Below are 19424 nucleotides of genomic sequence, written 5' to 3'. Positions count from 1 at the left end.
CAATTAGGCGCCGTGGGTCCAATGCTTCGCTTCCTATTGGACAGAGATGACGTCATTCAGGTGGGTGGGCGCGGCTCTAATTATGACGTCACCCAAGGCTGAGGGTCAGAAGCGCGGCTGGAGGCGGGAGAGGAAGTGGGGAGGCAGGAGGGTGAGGTAGGTGGCGGAAGGGGCGGGCCGAAGGCAGTCTTTTTTGTGGGCCCTTTTCCGGTGCGAGGGACCGGAAGTTGTGGCCCGGCTGTGTCAACCGGGGGCTGCCGGCTGAAGGTGCTGCTAAGACCGCTACCATGGGCGGGAAGAACAAGCAGAGGACCAAGGGGAACCTGAGGGTGAGTGCGGGGTGGCCCAGCCGACCGGGGAGTCCTCTCCTCGCAGCGGCAGACTCCACCCCGTGTGCACGGCTGGAGGATATGTGGAGCGTGGCTGTGGGGAAGCGTGTGTTTGCGTGTCGAGTGTGACCTCTCTGTTGTGTGTGCGTCCCTGCGGGCGGGGTGGGTTATCTCTGAGCAGACTGGGGAGTCGTGAGAGGAAAGATGTCCCATGCCAGAGCTGTCCCTACTCGAGCACAACCCTCCTTCCTACATTTTCGTTAAGAATTTGTTCAGTGTCAGCTTCACTTGGAAGGTTACCTGGCCAGGGTAGCGGGGGTAGGTAGTATCGTGAACAAGGGAGTTGGGTGGGAAGCAGTTGAAGTGAGCTTGGTGTGTAGGGTATCTCGGACCACGTCGCTCCTTCGCTCAAAAACCTGCTGTGGCTTCCCATATCCTTCGGGGTAAAGGCCAAAGCCTTTACGATGGTATACACGGTATGTGGTCTTCTCGGGCCCCTTTCCGTCTCCGACCCCGTCTTCCAACTCCCTTCTCCCTCACCCCATCTGGCCACACTGATCTCTTCACTGAGCCTTGACCTTGCCTGGCAGGTTCCCTGATGCTCTCTTGTTAGGTGGCTCCAAATTTTGCCTGAGACATCTCAGTCAGATCTCTCCTATTTTAAATTGTAGCCCCCTTCCCCGTTATCCTTTCCTACTTTATTGCACCATTACACTTATGACTTCTAGTTGACTGTCCCGCTTCATTTACTGTCTCCTTTCAGCAGGATGTAAGTATGGGATATAAGTATTAGGAAGGCAGGTGGGTCTGGTGCCGTTAGCCTCGGAGCCTAGAACAAGGATTGGCATATAGCTCACTAAATATGTGTTTAAACCCCAAAGTGGACTACACCTGTACGATTGGGGATGTTATAATGATTTCTTTTGTGGTATTAGGTTTATTATGACACAAAGTTTTATGAGAATGCTTTTCCCTGTTTCTAGTCCAATTCTAGTGATTTCAGTATGACATTTTCTTAGATCTGCCACTTGAGCTGTTTTGAAGCTTAATAATATCAATAATAATAGTAACTTACCTTGTGTCCAGTACTTTTTTAAATGCTTCATTTGTATTTGCATTTTAATTTTTATTTAAAAATTTCCTCCGTGTTTTAGTTTTGAAATATTTTATTTATTTATTTGTCTTTTTGCTATTTCTTGGGCCGCTCCCGCAGCATATGGAGGTTCCCAGGCTAGGGGTCTAATCAGAGCTGTAGCCACCGGCCTACGCCAGAGCCACAGCAACGCGGGATCCGAGCCGCGTCTGCAACCTACACCACAGGTCACGGCAACGCCGGATCATTAACCCACTGAGCAAGGGCAGGGATGGAACTCGCAACCTCATGGTTCCTAGTCGGATTCGTTAACCACTGCGCCACGACGGGAACTCCTTGAAATATTTTAAAAATGAAGAAAAGTTGCGAGAATATTAGAGCAACTTGTAAATTCTTTACCTAGAGTCACCAATTATTAATCTTTGATCACATTTGTTTTCTCTCTCTAAATATATGTATTTTGTTGAACCATATGAGAGTTAGTTGCAGAAATCATGACCTTTAACTTCTAAATACTTCAGCATGTATATTCTTTTGCCACACCCGGGCATATGGAGGTTCCCAGGTTAGGGGTCAAATCAGAGCTACAGCTGCAGGCCTGTGCCACAGCTACAGCAACGGAGGATCTGAGCCTCATCTGTGACCTACACCACAGCTCATGGCAACGTGGGATCCTTAACCTACTGAGTGCTTCAGGGATTGAACCTTTATCCTCATGGATGCTAATCAGATTAGTTTCCACTGCGCCACAATGGAAACTCCCCATGGCATGTTACTAGAAAAAGAGCATCATTCTTCTACATAATTATGAACAATTATAACATTCAGTGTAATACTATTATCTAATAATATACATTTTTGTATTAACATTTCTACAGTCATCTCAATATTCTCTATAATTTTATTTTAGATATAACATTAAAAAAGATCCATTCAAGGATTATCATTTAGATTAAATGTAGACAATTTCTTAGTGCTGCTTTTTTTTTTTTTTTTTTTTGAGAGGGATATTTTTATGACATGGACAAAAGGAAGAGTCTAGGCAGCTGATTTGCTTTCACTTAAATTTGTTTACTTGTTCCTTATGATTAGATTCATGTTAATTTTTGACAGAAATGCTTCATAGATGATGTATATTTCCCAGTGCTTCTAACACTACAGGGGCACATGATGCCTGCTTGTCCCATTATTGGTAGTGTATATTTAATCACTTGATTAAGGTGATGTCTATTGTATGTATGCTTCTTTCCATTGGCTATTAACAAATTATATGTGGAGTGGTAGTTTGAAATTGGAAATAACCTGTTCTCTCACAAACTTTCACTTAATGGTGTTTGATGATTCTTTGATAATTCTCTGGTGATTCTTGCTGGAATCATCTTGCTATTACAGTGGTTTGAAAACTTATGTTTAACCTTGACAGCACTCTAAGTAATAATTTAGTTACTGTTATTTTAAAAATGATGATTCTGGGGCTTAGAGAAATGAACTTGCCTAAGCTCATGTAGTCAGGAAATTGTGGAGTTGGGATTTGAACTTCAGAGCAGCAGTCATTCATTCAACAGAAGACTTTGAATACTGAATGCCATGTATTCAAAGATACTAGATAGAAGTCTCTGTTGTGGCTTAGTGGGTTGTGAGGATGAGGGTTCAATCCCTGGCCTTGTTCAATGGGTTAAGGATCTGGAGTTGCCCCAAGCTGCCACACACAGCATAGATCACAGATGGGTCTTGGATTTGGTGTGCCTGTGGCATAGGCTGGCAGCTGCAGCTCCAGTTGGACCCCTAGCCTGGGAACTTCCATGTGCTGCAGATATGGCCATAAAAAGGGGAAAAAAAAAGATAATAGACAGATTTCTTCTATTCTTGAACTATTAGTTTGATGATAGAGATGATAAGCAAATAATTATACTAAAGAATTATGATGCAGTTATTAGTAGAAAGAAAGTGGGAGAACAGAGCAGAATGGTGATTGGCCTGAGGGGGGCAAATGTTGAAAACATGAATGTGTTTTGAAGGATAAGTAGGAGTTTATCAGGCAGTGAAAAGGAAGAAATGGTTTTGGGGCACAGGAAAGATTACACAAAGACCTAATTGTGAAAAGGCATAACAGATTTGGGGAAACTTTGTATTCACTTTGGGACTTGAATGTAAATGGTGGGAGCAAAATTGGGAGAGGGGAGGAGGAAGTGGGATAAGGGAAGAAAAGAGTGGCAGGAAGATGACAGGAGAGGTTGAGGCCAGATGACAAAAGATCTTGCATGTCTTCCTGAATTTAGTCTTTAAACTGTTGATTTAGGATTTCCACCTCAAATACCTCTAGAAGCCAGGTACAAAAGAATGAAGTAGGTATAGTATAAGAAAATTCACTGCCAGAAGTAGAATCAAGGTTCTTAATTTTTGGACCACAGGTATAAGCATTATAACATACAGTAGAGGAAGTGATAAAAAGCAGTAACTATATTTTAAATTCAAAGTAAACTTTGAAAAAAAAGATACAATTAGTACATTTAAAAATAATTTGTTACCTCGAAGCAGTAAATCTGATACCTTTCTTTCTATACCTAGTTATCACTGTCAGCTCTGGTCTTCAGGTTAATTAAGAATTCAGCCTTGGGAGTTCCTGTCATGGCTCAGTGGTTAATGAATCTGACTAGGAACCATGAGGTTGCAGGTTCAATCCCTGACCTTGCTCAGCAGGTTAAGGATCTGCTTTGTTGTGGCTCTGGTGTAGGCTGGTGGCTACAGCTGCAATTAGACCCCTAGGTTGGGAACCTCCACATGCCATGGGTGCAGCCCTAGAAAAGACAGACCAAAAAAAAAAAAAGAATTCGGCCTTGACTGTTTCATAATAAAACTTTTTACATATGAGATTGTAGATAAAATTCCAATGTCTTAATGCCGTCATATTTGTTTTTCAGAATTATAGTTCTCTAACTTCCTTTGTACCTCTTTATTCATGTATCAGTATTGAGAAAGGTGAACTGAATAATGTTAGTTCTTTTTTTTTGGCTGCCACATGCAGCGGCTTGATGTGGGATCTCAGTTTTCAGACCACAGATTGAAGCTAGGCTGCAGCAGTGAAAGTGCTGAGTTCTAACTACCAGACCACCAGCGAACTCCTGATGATAGTTCATTTTATAAAGTTTTATTTTTATTTTATTTTTAACTTTTATTTTTGTCTTTTTGCCATTTCTTGGGCTGCTCCCGCGGCATATGGAGGTTCCCAAGCTAGGGGTCTAATCAGAGCTGTAGCCACCGGCCTACGCCAGAGCCACAGCAACGCGGGATCCGAGCTGCATCTGCGACCTATACCACAGCTCACGGCAACGCCGGATCGTTAACCCACTGAGCAGGGCAGGGACCGAACCCGCAACCTCATGGTTCCTAGTCGGATTTGTTAACCACTGCGCCACGACGGGAACTCCATAATAAAGTTTTGAAATAGAGAACCTTTTTTGAAATTAGTCTTAAATGCTCTGTTTTGGAAAAAAAATTAATTTAGGCCATTTTCATTTCTGGTCACTAATTTCATTTCATTCATTTCAGTTTAGAAAGGAGTACAGATTATTATTCCTTGATCAACAAATCTCCCAAACAGTTTTGCTAGGTAGGGTAAATTGTATCACATGTTTTGATTTTCAGACACTTTTTTTCTTTTTTTGACTGTGCCCATAGCGTATGAAAGTTCCCAAGCCAGGGATGGAACCCCTGCCACAGCAGTGACCCAAGGCACAGCAGTGATAGCACCAGATCTTTAACCTGGATTCCACTAGGCCACTAGGGAACTACAAGATTTTCAGACCTTGTTACAGAAGAATAAGAAACTGATGAGTTTATATGGGTTGTGATGTCATTCTGAACCTCGAACTGAGGCATTTTCCTATTAGATGACAGTAAATATATTAATTTCTTTCATTGGTTTAAATACTTTCTCTGTCGCAACAAATCCTTTAACTTTTAGTACTGGAAGCTACTGTATTGTTTATCAAATGCAACTGTTGACTATGGTTTAAAACAAAGGAGTATGTCTTATATCTTAACAATTGTATTGCTTTTTATTTCCCTAATAATGTAATTTGTAACCATTTTAGCCCAAGGACAGTCCACCAGCCTTTGAGTGTGTGGGAATGAGTGTGTCTGCCCATGAGGAACTCCTGGTCTAAAAGTTGCTGTTATTAGACTTGTCCTATGGTAGTTGCTTAATAAATATTTGTTGGATGAGTAGATGAATGAAAAGATGTAATCCATTTATGAGTTAATTTTGCATCACCACACAGTACACATATGTGTTTATATATACTATTTATACAAAAATTAGAAATAAAAAATTTCATAAAACAGTATGTATTCTTACCATATATGATGTATTCTGATTTTTACAGTTTTATTCTATTTCTTTAAAATGTTGTCATGGTCTGTAAAGTTGATATCACGGGCCTCTACTGGCTTGTAATCATGATGTAAAAAGCATTGTTCTGATGCTTAGGAAACCAGGAAATTGCTCCTAGGGTCATTATTGATAAGTACTCAGTGACAAAAATATTCATTTTAGGGGAACATTGGAATAGATGCGTAGGCTAGGGGAAAAAGTCCTCAAATAAAAGTTTGCTTCAAGGGATTACTCTAAAGAACTCAAAGTTGGTGCTCTTCCTGGACTCTGACTTTTTCTCTCCCTACTTTATTATTAGCCTTCAAACAGTGGCCGAGCTGCAGAACTCCTTGCCAAGGAACAGGGAACGGTGCCTGGATTTATTGGTTTTGGAACATCTCACAGTGACCTAGGTTATGTTCCTGCTATTCAAGGAGCTGAAGAAATAGACAGTCTTGTGGATTCTGATTTCCGAATGGTGCTGCGGAAACTTTCTAAGAAAGATGTCACAACAAAACTAAAAGCAAGTTTTACTGCTTTCATTAAAATGATCAAGATAGTCTGTTAAAATGTCATTGGCATATTTTACATAAAGAAAAATGAAGAATCATTTCTCACCGATAAGTATTTTTACAGCTGAACTTTTTCTTTCTTTTTTTTTTTTTTTTTTTTCTGACTATACTGTCAGTATATGGAAATTCCCAGGCCAGGGATCAAACCTGCTTCACAGCAGTAACCAAAACCCACAGCAATGACATTGCTAGGTCCTTAACCCTCTATGCCACAAGAGAACTCCCACAACTGAACTTTTTTCTGACAGTTTTAAGTTTAGTTTATACTTACTTTCTGGGTTATAAGTTAGTTTGTTGTTCTGAACTTTTTAGAATCACTTTGGATTTCTGACTTTATATTTTTCCTATTAGAAAATGTAACTTTGATCCTGCAATTCTAAATGTTTGTTTATATACATTTTGTATTAAAAAAAAAAACCTGAAAAATTTCTACCATAGTAATTGAAGGAACTCTTCAAATTAGTCCTATATGGCACAAACAGAAATAGTATATTTTTATGTTACATAAAATAGACTAAGCTTGTGGAACAGTGTAGATATAATCAAGAGACAATGTTATGGCTATTGATTCTTAATGATTTTAATAATTTATTTTTAGGCAATGCAGGAATTTGGTACCATGTGTACAGAGAGAGATACGGAAATTGTAAAAGGTGTTCTTCCATACTGGCCAAGAATTTTCTGCAAAATTTCACTTGTAAGTATTAAGACCTTACTAGTTTATTTCTATTGTGGGTTTGTTGGTTTCTCGCTGAAGTTGTGGGGACTGTCAAATTTATATGATTCATTTTGGGTGAGGGTTATGGAATGTTATGTCAGTATTATGCAGGTAGGATCATCTTGGGTTGTGAAAAGTATGCAGGAGTTTGTGTTCTCAGAAATTAGGTCATTACTCATACAGATGGCCAAGAAACACATGAAAAGCTGTTCAACGTCACTCATTATTAGAGAGATGCAAATCAAAACCACTCTGAGGTAACACCTTACACCAGCCAGACTGGCCATCATCCAAAAGTCTACAAACAATAAGTGCTGGGGATGGTGCGGAGAAAAAGGAACCTTAGTACACTGTTGGTGGGATTGTAAATTGGTGCAACCACTGTGGAAAGCAGTATGGAGATTCCTCAGAAAACTAAACATAGAACTACCATTTGATCCAGCAATCCCACTCCTGGGCATCTATCCAGAGAAAACCACGACTCGCAAAGACACATGTACTCCAGTGTTCATTGCAGCACTATTTACAATAGCCAGGACATGGAAACAACCTAAATGTCCATCGACGGAGGAGTGGATCCAGAAGATGTGGTACATATACACAATGGAATATTAGCCATTAAAAAGAACGAAATACCAGCATTTTTTGCAACATGGATGGACCTAGAAACTATCATGCTAAGTGAAGTCAGCCATACAATGAGACACCAACATCCAATGCTTTCATTGACATGTGGAATCTGAAAAAAGGACAGACTGAACTTCTTTGCAGAACAGATGCTGACTCACAGACATTGAAAAACTTATGGTCTCCGGAGGAGACAGTTTGGGTGGGGGGATGTGCCTAGGCCGTGGGATGGAAATCCTGTGAAATCAGATTGTTATGATCATTATACACCTACAGATGTGATAAATTCATTTGAGTAATAAAAAAAATGAAAAAAAAAATTAGGTCATTACTATAGAGTTACTCAGATATTTTTCAGTCATAGTAAATCCTGACAATTTAATTTCTTTGTATATTCACTGTAGAATAATGTGGATGAATTGCTTAATTATTCAAGCCTTAGCCTTTACTGTATCTTGAATGTGGTCATTTTTATCTCATTGGGAAAAGGGGAGAAGGAAAAAGTAATCAATTTTTTACGTAATTATTGATTTTAGTTTCACTTTGCACCTAGGTGAATTCTTTTAATGGGTCATCATAGCATACTCAGAGATGTCTGTATTTGTTTTCATGGGTTAGAGCTGTTTTAAACCTTATTATATTTTCAATAGGATCATGACCGCCGGGTTCGAGAAGCCACACAGCAAGCTTTTGAAAAACTTATCCTGAAAGTAAAGAAACACTTGGCTCCTTATTTGAAAAGTGTAATGGGCTATTGGCTCATGGCTCAATGTGACACTTATACACCAGCTGCCTCTGCAGCAAAAGATGCCTTTGAAGCAGCTTTCCCTCCGAGCAAGCAACCTGAAGCCATAGCATTTTGTAAGGATGAAATTACAAGTGTAAGTCCTTGGACCGATTCTATATTTATTTTTTAAAGTATTTAAGGAATATAAGGCATGTTACAAAGGGAGCTTTTTTAACTTAGCATTGTGAAAGCATGAGAAATGAAATATTTTCAATGGAAGATTGCCTTTTTTAAGTGGTGTTTAACAAAACTGACCGTTTTGGCTTTTTAAACATAATTCGCTTTTGGTTGGATCTTTCTAAATTATTTAAATTTTCCTCTTTAATATCCTAATTAATCATATCTAAAAAATTTAGATATCTACTTTGTAATATATAATCTAAAAAAAGAATACACCCAAAAATTAAACTTTTCCCCCGTATTTCCAAATATACATGTACACAGATCTGTTTTATCCTGGTGTTCCTTTGGTGTACCAAGTAGCTATTACAACAGTTTATTTAACTTCTTTCTTTTTAATATACATTTGAGGGTTTCCCCCCAGTTTTTTACGATAACAGTGTGCTTTAGTGAACATTCTTGAGTAGATCTCTTCATACCCTGTGGGGTGAGAGTTACCAGAACTTCTAGTAACTATATGTAGGTATGAATAAATTGCCCTTCAGAAGGCCATACAAATTTCTAGTCCCATTAACAGATATATGTTTCCAATACTTGGCCAACACTTTTGCCAGACTGATATCAGCCATAACTTTTGTGGCTTTCAGTATATATGTAATGCCATCTTCCTCCTTTTTTCTCCTCATTATTTGCTATTCCTAATATATGGATTGGAAAAAACTAGATGTCAGAGTTGTTAGTGTTATAACAAGAAGTAAAAGTCGGTGGACTCTGAGTCCATTGAGGAGAAGTGAGGATTTTTAAAAAATCGCACCTACATTCATTTCCTTATTTAGTACTCTCACATTTCCATAGCACCCTGTGTGTACTCCTACCCAAACATCCACCTTCCTCCCCCTTTCCTTTTTCTTTTTAATTAGTCAGCTTTTCTCTGGCTTCCCATTATACTTACAAGTCCAGATTTCTTTTCTTGGGCTACAGGACTCTGCATGATCGGGTCCCTTCTTACCTCTCTGGTTCCTCACCCAGCATTTCTCCACGTAAGCACACATATACATTCTAGTTCCCCATTTAAGTTCTTGGGTCTTCCATTCATTATTTTTCTGCTGTATGTTCATTTTTTTAGGGTGAGGGTTTGTAGCTCTAATCATATTCTCAAAGGGAGTTCTCTAACCCAACTGTAAAGTAAGAATCATTGGTTTAGGAGTTCCCATTGTGGCTGAGTGAATTAAGAACCCGACTAGTATCTATGAGGATGTGGGTTTGATCCCTGGCCTCACTCAGTGGGTTAAGGATCCCACATTGCTGTGAGCTGCGTTACAGATCACAAATGCAGCTTGTATCCCACATTGCTGTACTGTGGCCAGGCCAGCAGCTGCAGCTCCGATTGGACCCCCAGCCTGGGAATTTCCATATGCTGATATGTGACCCTAAAAAAAAAAAGGGGGTCATTGGTTTATTTAAAATACTAAGTTATAAATGTTAAGACAGTGAAGTATCATGAGTTTGGACACTAAGAGTTTTAGAAAATGGATTTCGAGACAGTTAATTTGGCTGTTCATAGTTTTTTGTTTTGTGTTTTCTTTTTCGGCTATACCCACCGCATATGAAATTCCCAGGCCAGGGATAGAATCCAAGCTGCAGCTGTGACCTGCACCATTATTGTGGCAATGCCAGATCCTTAACCAAGTGCACGGGGCCAGAGATGAAACCATGCTGCCACAGAGACAGCGCCAGATCCTGTTTGATTTTTTGTTCTTGGCTTTGTTATGAATGGATAACTCGGCAATGAATATGGGATTATTTCTTCGATTATTTTACCTTTAGTTGTCTGTACAGTTATACAAATATTGGGAATGAACTTTCCCAAGTTCAAAACCAGTTTATCAGAGAAGAGTTAGGCAAATGAGATCAAAATGTCATACCATGTACAAGAGAACATGGGCTCTGGGTCATACCATCGGCTTTTAGTCCCACTCTGCAATTAGATGTGTTTGATCGGGGGCAAGTTTCTGTGCCTGCATTTCCTCATCTGTTAAAGTGGGAATTAACTTGTACCGCAGCGAGTTGTGAGGGTTAGTTAATGCATGACATATGCTCAAAGCAGTACATGGCAGGTAGAAAAGCTCAATAAATATTAGCTATTATTATTGCTAATAAAATTGATACTGGAACAGTGGACTTGCTAGTACTGTACCCCAGAAGTAAGCGGACTTAACATTTCAAATGGAACCTTAGACCTTCCTCCATGATGGAGCAGAGTACAATGGGTGTTCTTTTTGTAGGTAGGGAGGTGCTAAAAAAAAAAAAAAAAAACAGGGCAAGAAAAGCAGAGCCTAATTCTTTCCTAAACTTACTAATTGGGTATCCTGTTCACTTCACTGCCATGTGTAAAAGGAGTGGGGAAGCAAGAGGCCAGGAGTATTTAGGGGAAAAGTCCTCTCGATGGAAACTGGAGGTATTTGGAAGAAGTACCCTATCCTTATCCCTGGAGTGGCCTTGGGGATTGATGGGGGGAAAATGGTAAAATTCAAATCTTTTAGTTTTGCTACTTAATTTTGCTACTTTTGTGAGCACTGGGATTATAGACTTTTAGATGAGATGAAGCCTATGCTCTGCCTCTCAATAAAATCTCAAGGATATGGGATTTTCCTTTCCTCTGTAGGTGCTGCAGGATCATCTTATAAAAGAAACACCTGATACACTCAGTGACCCACAGTAAGTTGTATTGTATCTGTGTAATTCAGGTTACGTGAAACTGTATTTCACTCATAGGTAATAAGATGATAATTTCAATGTAACATTAAAAAAAAAAAGGAGATTCTAAATGTAGAGATAAAAATATTTAATATAGTGCTATATGCCAGGTGCTGCTTTAAGTGCTATTACTTGCAAATTGTCTCACTATTTTTTTTTTTTTTTAATGGCCTCACCTGCATCATGTAGAAGTTCCCGAGCCAAGGATTGAATCTGAGCAGCAGCTGTGACTGTGCTACAGCTGCAACAGTGTGGAATCCTTTAACCCACTGCTGAGGCGAGGATCAAACCCAGGCCTCTGCAGCAACCCAAGCCTGCTGTCGAATTCTTAACCCACTACAACGCAGCAGGAACTCCATGTCCATCTATTTAACTTGAGTTATCTGGGAGCTCACAGGTTTGGTCCTTCTACAAAGACATGTTTTCAGAATTTTTCCATGTTTTCTTTTTATGGTCATAGCAGGAAATGTCCTAAGGTCTGGTTGAAAATAATGTGAAGAACTATGAGTAGTTCTATTGAAATAATAATAAAATGTTTCATTTACATTTTACTCCTGTGTTCTAATCAAACTATTAGTAGTTTATAAGGGAAATAATCTTAGATGCAATGTTACTTATTCTTTTGAATCATCTGATTAACTGAGAGGAGTTACATGCACACTTCCCTCAAGCCATAGCTTTTCATCTCCTTTCACCTTGTATTATTTGAAAAATATGTGATTAAAATTCTATGTATGTTTGTACTTTGGGGGGGCACAGGGAGAATGAATATAGAAATGAAGCAACTTTGGTAGATGTTTAATGATTAAACATTTAAAATAGAAGGACTGTGGAGTTCCCGTTGTGGTGCAGCACAAGCAAATCTGACTAGTATCCATGAGGATGCAGGTTCTGTCCTTGGCCTTGCTCAGTGGCTTAAGGATCTGGCATTGCCATGAGCTCTGGTGTAGGTCGCAGACACAGCTTGGATCCCGAGTTGCTGTGGCTATGGTGTAGGCCAGCAACTGTAGCTCCGATTTGATCCCCTAGCGTGAGAACTTCCATATGCCGTGGGTGCAGCCTTAAAAAGCAAAAAGATAAAAATAAAAAATAAAATAGAAGGACTGAATCTGTAGTTTTCTTATTCTCAATCTCTTTTTACATCTAGAACTGTTCCAGAGGAAGAGAGAGAAGCTAAATTCTATCGAGTTGTAACTTGTTCCTTATTGGCATTAAAGAAATTGCTTTGCCTCTTACCTGATAATGAGCTTGATTCTCTGGAGGAGAAATTCAAGTCTCTTTTATCACAGAATAAGTTTTGGAAGTATGGAAAACACAGTATACCTCAGGTATCTTAATCTTTTATATTTTAAGACATTTCTCTGATTCCTTCCCCTCCTTGCTTGTTAGTTTTATTTATGCTTTATGTTTATGTTTAAAGCTCTGCAAACACATTTTTGTGGTGGGACTGAATTGCCTGTCTTCCTAGAATCTTACTAGAATGTATTATCTTTTTCTTTCTCCTTCCCTCTCTTCCTCCCTTCCTCCCTTTTTCCTCCCTCCCTCCCTCCTTTCCTCCCTTCTTCCCTTCCTTCCTTCCTTCTTTCCGCCAGACCCCACAGCATGTGGAAGTTTCCAGGCTAGGCATTGAATTGGAGACATGGTCAGCAGCCTTTGCCAGGCCACAGCAACACAGCTGCATCTGTAACCTTTGCCGATGCTTGCAGCAACACAAGATCTCTAGCTCACTGAGTGAGGCCAGGGATCAAACCCACATCCTCATGGATACTAGTTGGGTTCTTAACCGCTTGCTGAGCCACAATGGGAACTCCCCTTTTCTTTCTTTTTTTTCCTTTTTTTGGTCATACCTGAGGCATGCATAAGTTCCTGGGTCAGGATTGAACTGACGCCACTGCAGCAGCCAGAACTGGTATAGTGACAATGATGGATCCTTACCCTGCGCCACAAGAAACTTCCTATTTTCGTTTTTTTATTTAGTTATTTGGAGCTCAGATTCAGAGTTGAGTTATCTTTCTTTGTTCATGGCACTTTAAAATTATGGGTGTGTGGTGTTCCCTTGCAGCACAGTGGGTTAAGGATCCTGCATTATCACTACAACAACTGGGGTCATTGCTGTGGTGAGGGTTTGATCCCTGACCTGTGCAGCAAAAAAAAAAAAAGAAAAGAAAAGAAAAAAGAAAAAAATAATTGTGACCGTGCGTAAGGCTCTTTCATTTAATGTTTCTATTTTTTCCCTTTGTCTCTTCTGTTCTTCACCTCTACCAGCTGATCATTTTAAGTGTGATTAATGTATGTGCTTTTGTTTGTGTAGTTGATTCCATTATTTGCAGGAATTATGCTCTATAAAGTCGTGTGAACATTGAATTAGTACATGCTGAAGCATTGCACTTAGGGGAAATAGAGAATTAAGTTCTTGTTAGTCTCTGGTCAGAACATTTTTGACAATTGGTCAGTATATAACCTTATTTTGTGTGTGTCTGTTTAAAGACACCTTATTTAATGCACATTGCTGATTCACTAACATTGAACTGTACATAATGCTTGAAAGAAGGTTATCTAATTTTCTTTGTTGGGCACATCACCGCCTTTTTGAATGTGTTTTTAATTCACAAAAATGATATTGTGTTGTATTTCATTCCATTTGTTGCTCTTTACTTAGTAATTTTTTTTAAAAAGTACTAAAATACTTTAAATCCATCACATTCCTATAAGTATATCTGGTCCACGGCTTCTAACTGCTGTGTAGTATTCAGAAGTTTGTGTTCATTCCATTGTACCTGTCCATTCCTTCTGTGATAGATACCCTGATTGCCTGGACTCCTCGCTTTCACAGATAAAGCAGCAATGCGCGTCTTTATTCATGTATCCCTAGCTATGAGAATTTCTTTTTCTGAGATTCATTTTCTGAATTGCTGAGTCAAAGAGTATAGCGTACTTAATTTTTTGAAGTAGTGCTCTAGACTCAACCATCAATACATGAGGAATACTGTGCTCTTTATATCCTAGGCAGGACTAGGCATTATTCTGCTTCCTCTTTTTCTTTTTCTTTTGGCTCTCCCTGCAGTGTGCAGAAGTTCCCAGGTCAGGGATGGAGTCAGCGACCCAAGCCACTACAGTGACAGTGCTGGATCCTTAACCTGGTGGTCCATAGCAGAACTCCTCCAAGACTCTTTTAGAGCAGTTTTAGGTTCACAGAAAAATTGAGGAAAAAGTACAGAGATTTCCCTGCCCCTCACATGCATAGCTTCCTCTGTTATCAACATTTCCTCATCAGAGTGGTACCTTTTTATATAGTTGATGAACCTCTGTTGATACATCATTATCATCCAGAATCCATAATTTACGTTAGTATTCACTGTTGTGTATTCTGTAGGTTCGGACAAAGTATAATGACATGAGTCTGTTTCCTATTTCTTTATTCATTGTTATGTTTTTCTTTACCTCACTGAGTATAGTTATAATAGCTGCTTTAAAGTCCGTGTCTGGGAGTTTCCTTGTGGCACAGTGAAATAAGGATCTGGCCTTGTCACTGCAGCTCTTGGGTCACTGCCATGGCATGGGTTTGATCCCTGGGCCGGGAACTTTAACATGCCATAGGCGCAGCCAAAAAGTTAAAATAAAAATGAAGTCTGTGTTGGATAGTAACATCTGGGTCGTCTTGGGATTGGCGTCAGTTAATTATTTTATCCCTTGAGATGGGATCACATTTTCTTGTCTTCCAGTAGGTTGAGTAATTTTAGATTGTATCCTGAAATGTTATGTTTTGGGAGGCTGGATTATTTTATAATGCTCCAAAGGGTGTTGATGTCTTTGTGTTAGTGGGCAGTTAGACTCAAACAGCAAACTCATACCTGCGGTGAGCTGGTTCAAGTGTCAGCTGTAGATTTAGGCTATTTAAACACAGAAGGTGAGATTCTCTTCTTTGGTTTTCTCCTTTCTAGAGTTCCCTGTCACTCTCTTGCAGCTTTGTCGTTACCCTGGGCTCCTTTTCCTGGTTCTTTCAGTTCCTCCGACCAGAAGGATGTCAGGCTTTCTTTTGGAGTTGTAGCGGCCCCTGTGCTTCTGCACAGGGCAAAGCTGCACAAAATGGGAACTCAGAATGTGTAGATTGCTTACTCCAAGTTATGATACCCGCTCCAAAATGTGCATTTCAGTCTTCAGAGCCCTCAGATAGCTTTTTGTGTTTGGCTCACAGAGTCCATAGTTGTGCTTTGCAGGAAGGTCAGTGTATCAGTCTTTCACTACTAGTATTCTCATCTATTTTTAAGTTGGTTTTTTAAGTTTTATTTTTGAGTTATGAATGTGATTTATTTATTCTGGATACAAGTATTTTGTCAGATAAAGAGTCATGAATATTTTCTTTGAGTTTGTGGCTTACTTTTTTGCTTTGTTCATGGTCTTTGGAGAGTAGGTGTTTTAAAGTCCCATTTATCAATACTTTTCTTTTACAGTTCACACTTTTGATGTCTTAATCTAAGGAATCTTTGCCTAACTCAAGGTTGCAAAGATTATTATATATTTTATTCTAGAAATGTTAAGGTTAGGTCCATTTAGAGTTACTTTTGTATATGGCATAAAGGTGAGAGTCAGATTTTTTTTCATATGGATATCCATTTGTTGAAAGACTTTCCTGCCCCCTCCAGTCTGGCACCTTTGACAAATTCATTTGACCATGTATGTGAGATTTGAGGGTTTTTTTTCTTGGCCACACCCAAGGCATGTAGAAGTTCCTGGGCCAGAGATCGAACCTACGCCACAGCAGCGACCCAAGCCACTCCAGTGACAATGCCAGATCCTTTACCCACTGCGCCTCATGAGAACTTCTGTGGGATTTTCATTTGAATCTTTATTCCATTACATTTAATGTCTATCTTTATACCAGTACCACATACTCTTGATTATGATTGTTTTATACTAAGTCTTGAAACCCTTCAACTTTGTTCTTTTTTAAGATTGTATAGGCTATATTAGGCTCTCGTCATCCTAGAATAATATTTCATAATATGCTACATACCAAACATGCCTTTATGGTTTTCGCTACTATTTTGAAATGGGTTTTCTCTTTTGATTCCATTTTCTACTCTGTTTCTACTGTTGTATAGGAATTTTATGCTTTTGTATGTTAATTTTGTATCTGACAACTCTTCCAAATTCCTGTTAGTTCTTATAGTTTATCTTCAGATCTTTTTGAATATTTTTAATACCCTTTTATCTTGCTATGACTATAGACAGTAATTGGGATTACTGTCCAGTTTTCCTCCCCCCTTTTCTTTGTCCTAATTATGTTCTCAGTACCACGTTGAATAGGAGTATTGGTAGCAGGCATCTTTTATTTGTTCCTAACTTTAATTTAAATAGTTGTGGAATCTCAATGTTAAGTATGATGCTCTTAAACTATGAATTGTGCTCTTATTTATTTTTAGTTTGAGAGTTGTGCTTGGTTCTTTTTCAGATCTGCTGTGCTGTTTCTAATATCTTTTTTTTTTTTTTAGGACTGCACCCATGCATATGAAGGTTCCCAGGCTAGGGAATTGGAGTTGTAGCTGCTGGCCTATGCCACAGCAACACCAGATCTGAGCTGCCTCTGCGACCTACACCACAGCTCATGGCAACACCGGATCCTTAACCCACTAAGCGAGGCCAGATATCGAACCTGTGTCCTCATGAATGCTAGTCAGATTCATTTTTGCTAAGCCACAACAGAACTCCTTCTAATATCTTTTTCCCTTCAGATTTCTTTAAACTTTTGTTTCTTTAAACATTGTTGATATGGAATTTGTAACTGATAGATAATTCTAAGATTTAGAGTCTCACACCTCTGTGTTATCTTTTGTTTCTGCTAATAGTGGCTCATAGTGTCTTAATTTTTGTTTGACTATATTTAACTCTGTGCTGGCTGGTATATTCATAGGAATAATTTGAGGCCCCTAATGAAGGCTTCTTTTTTGTGTGTATGTGTCTTTTTAGGGCCACACCCACTGCACATGGAAGTTCCCAGACTAGGGGTAGAATCTGAGCTACAGCTGCCGACCTACACCACAGCCATAGCAATGCCAGATTTGAGCCGCATCTGTGACCTACACCACAGCTCATGGCAACGCCAGATCCTTCTTGTGTCCCTATGGATACTGGTTGGTTTCGCTACCACTGAGCCACGATGGGAACTCCCCCTCCACCCCAGTGAAGGCTTCTGACACTAGAGAGGATTCGTAGTTGCTTCAGCACAAAGAAATAGAAAGTTGAATTCTTTCTCTCTTCGCTTTAGGCTTGGTAATTCCTAATGTCTTTTCAGCTATGTGGCATTCTTAAGATTTTAGAAAGTATTTTTTTCTAGCGCTTTTATTTATTAACAGGAGGGTTAGTATGAATAACCTACCTACTGTTACCATAAATAAAAAATCTTATCATAGCTTTACTAGGCTTTAATTTAATTTGGCTTTCCATTATTTCTTTTAGATCCGCTCAGCTTATTTTGAGTTAGTTTCTGCTTTGTGCCAGCGTATTCCACAGTTGATGAAAGATGAAGCATCCAAAGTGAGCCCCTCTGTTCTTCTTAGTATTGATGACAGCGACCCCGTTGTATGCCCAGCTCTCTGGGAGGCTGTGCTTTATACACTTACAACTATTGAGGTAAGTAAAGAGAGGTACCTTTAGTACATCTGGGAATACCTGTCTTCTTAGTTGTGTTTTAGAAGCCTTACATATCATGCAAGAGAGCCTATCAGATTATAATATTTAAAACTTACTAGAAAAATGCTTTCTTAGAAATACTTAATCCAGAACTTGGTGCAAATCTTAAGCTGACTAGAAAATGGTATGTAGTTTTTATTTTACTTTCAGTTTAACCAGTATCAATTATTCTTTAAACCTATGTGGCCCACTGAAGTCAGTATATCTGAATCTTATGTTTAAATACTGCTGTCTCTTTTAGAAAGCATGTTTTGTTTTGATTTTTATTTAGCAAGCAGCTTTTATAGAAATCTTTTAAGTTAAATAATTATTTCCAATCAGTATTGTCCTGGAAGCACGTTGGATTCATGGTTTTACTATATATAATAAATTTCTTATAATCTCAGAGTTTTAGTTTTTAATGGTGATGACAGGTTTTTGCCCTCTTTAGGTAGAATACTTGATTTTTATTTTTGAGATCCTTTATGTCTTCTCTCTTAATTGGGGCATATATGTTTATGATCTCTAATTATCCTTATAATCTTTTCTTTGTTAAGGACTGTTGGCTTCACGTAAATGCAAAAAAAAGTGTGTTTCCCAAGCTGTCAGCTATGGTTCGTGAAGGAGGTCGGGGTCTGGCTACTGTCATATATCCTTATCTTCTGCCATTTATCAGCAAACTCCCTCAGTCCATTACAGATCCAAAGTTGGATTTCTTCAAAAATTTTCTTACCTCCCTAGTTGCAGGGTAAGGAATTTAAATTCTTGACCTTTAAAGCAAAATAGATTTTTTTCATATTTTCATAAATGGGTAGAATGACATTGTTGTTGTATTTAAATTTCTCTGAATTATTTTGCTGTTCATTAAACACTTCTAAAGTTTTCAGAGGATTACAGGACTTCCTGTGTGGCTCACAGTATAACTAAAATTTTCGGAGAATTACAGTTGGATTTCTTTTCTTGGGTATTTTCAAGGCTTCAGTGGTAGTATGTAGCAGAAAGTGAGATAAATTATGGTAAGGCCCTTAGGTAGAAATAGGCTCTTTTTCAGATGGGCCATTTTTTGTGTGTTGATAAATACAAATGCACAAATTCAGAAAATGAACCAGTGAAGTTTCCAATAAACTTAAATAGCTGTTTTTTTTTTTATTTTTTTTTTGTCTTTTTTAGGGCATCACCCACGGCATATGGAGGTTTCCAGGCTAGGGGTCTAATCGGAGCTGTAGCCGCCGACCTACACCAGAGCCACAGCAATGCTGGATCTGAGCTGCATCTGTGATCTACACTACACCACAGCTCACAGCAACACCGGATCCTTAACCCACTGAGCAAGGCCAGGGATGAAACCCGCAACCTCATGGTTCCTAGTCGGATTTGTTA

At 39.0% G+C, this 19424-nt stretch overlaps 1 protein-coding gene across 1 annotated transcript in view; it reads left to right on the top strand.

Annotated features, from left to right (window-relative positions):
• Positions 177 to 19424, top strand: part of LTN1 (listerin E3 ubiquitin protein ligase 1) — a 62999-nt gene continuing 43751 nt past the window's right edge. The window contains exons 1-8 of the mRNA XM_013982552.2: positions 177 to 329; positions 6114 to 6317; positions 6965 to 7063; positions 8362 to 8592; positions 11284 to 11336; positions 12523 to 12703; positions 17832 to 18005; positions 18602 to 18792. Coding sequence (XP_013838006.1) covers positions 288 to 329; positions 6114 to 6317; positions 6965 to 7063; positions 8362 to 8592; positions 11284 to 11336; positions 12523 to 12703; positions 17832 to 18005; positions 18602 to 18792 — 1175 coding nt within the window. The 5' untranslated portion in view covers positions 177 to 287. The remainder of the gene's footprint in view (positions 330 to 6113; positions 6318 to 6964; positions 7064 to 8361; positions 8593 to 11283; positions 11337 to 12522; positions 12704 to 17831; positions 18006 to 18601; positions 18793 to 19424) is intronic.

The sequence above is a fragment of the Sus scrofa genome, chromosome 13 (genome assembly GCF_000003025.6).
Source record: "Sus scrofa isolate TJ Tabasco breed Duroc chromosome 13, Sscrofa11.1, whole genome shotgun sequence".
In the NCBI taxonomy this organism is placed as follows: Eukaryota; Metazoa; Chordata; class Mammalia; order Artiodactyla; family Suidae; genus Sus; species Sus scrofa.
The sequence above is the reverse complement of the archived record's forward strand: the minus strand, read 5'-3'. Positions and strand labels throughout refer to the sequence as shown.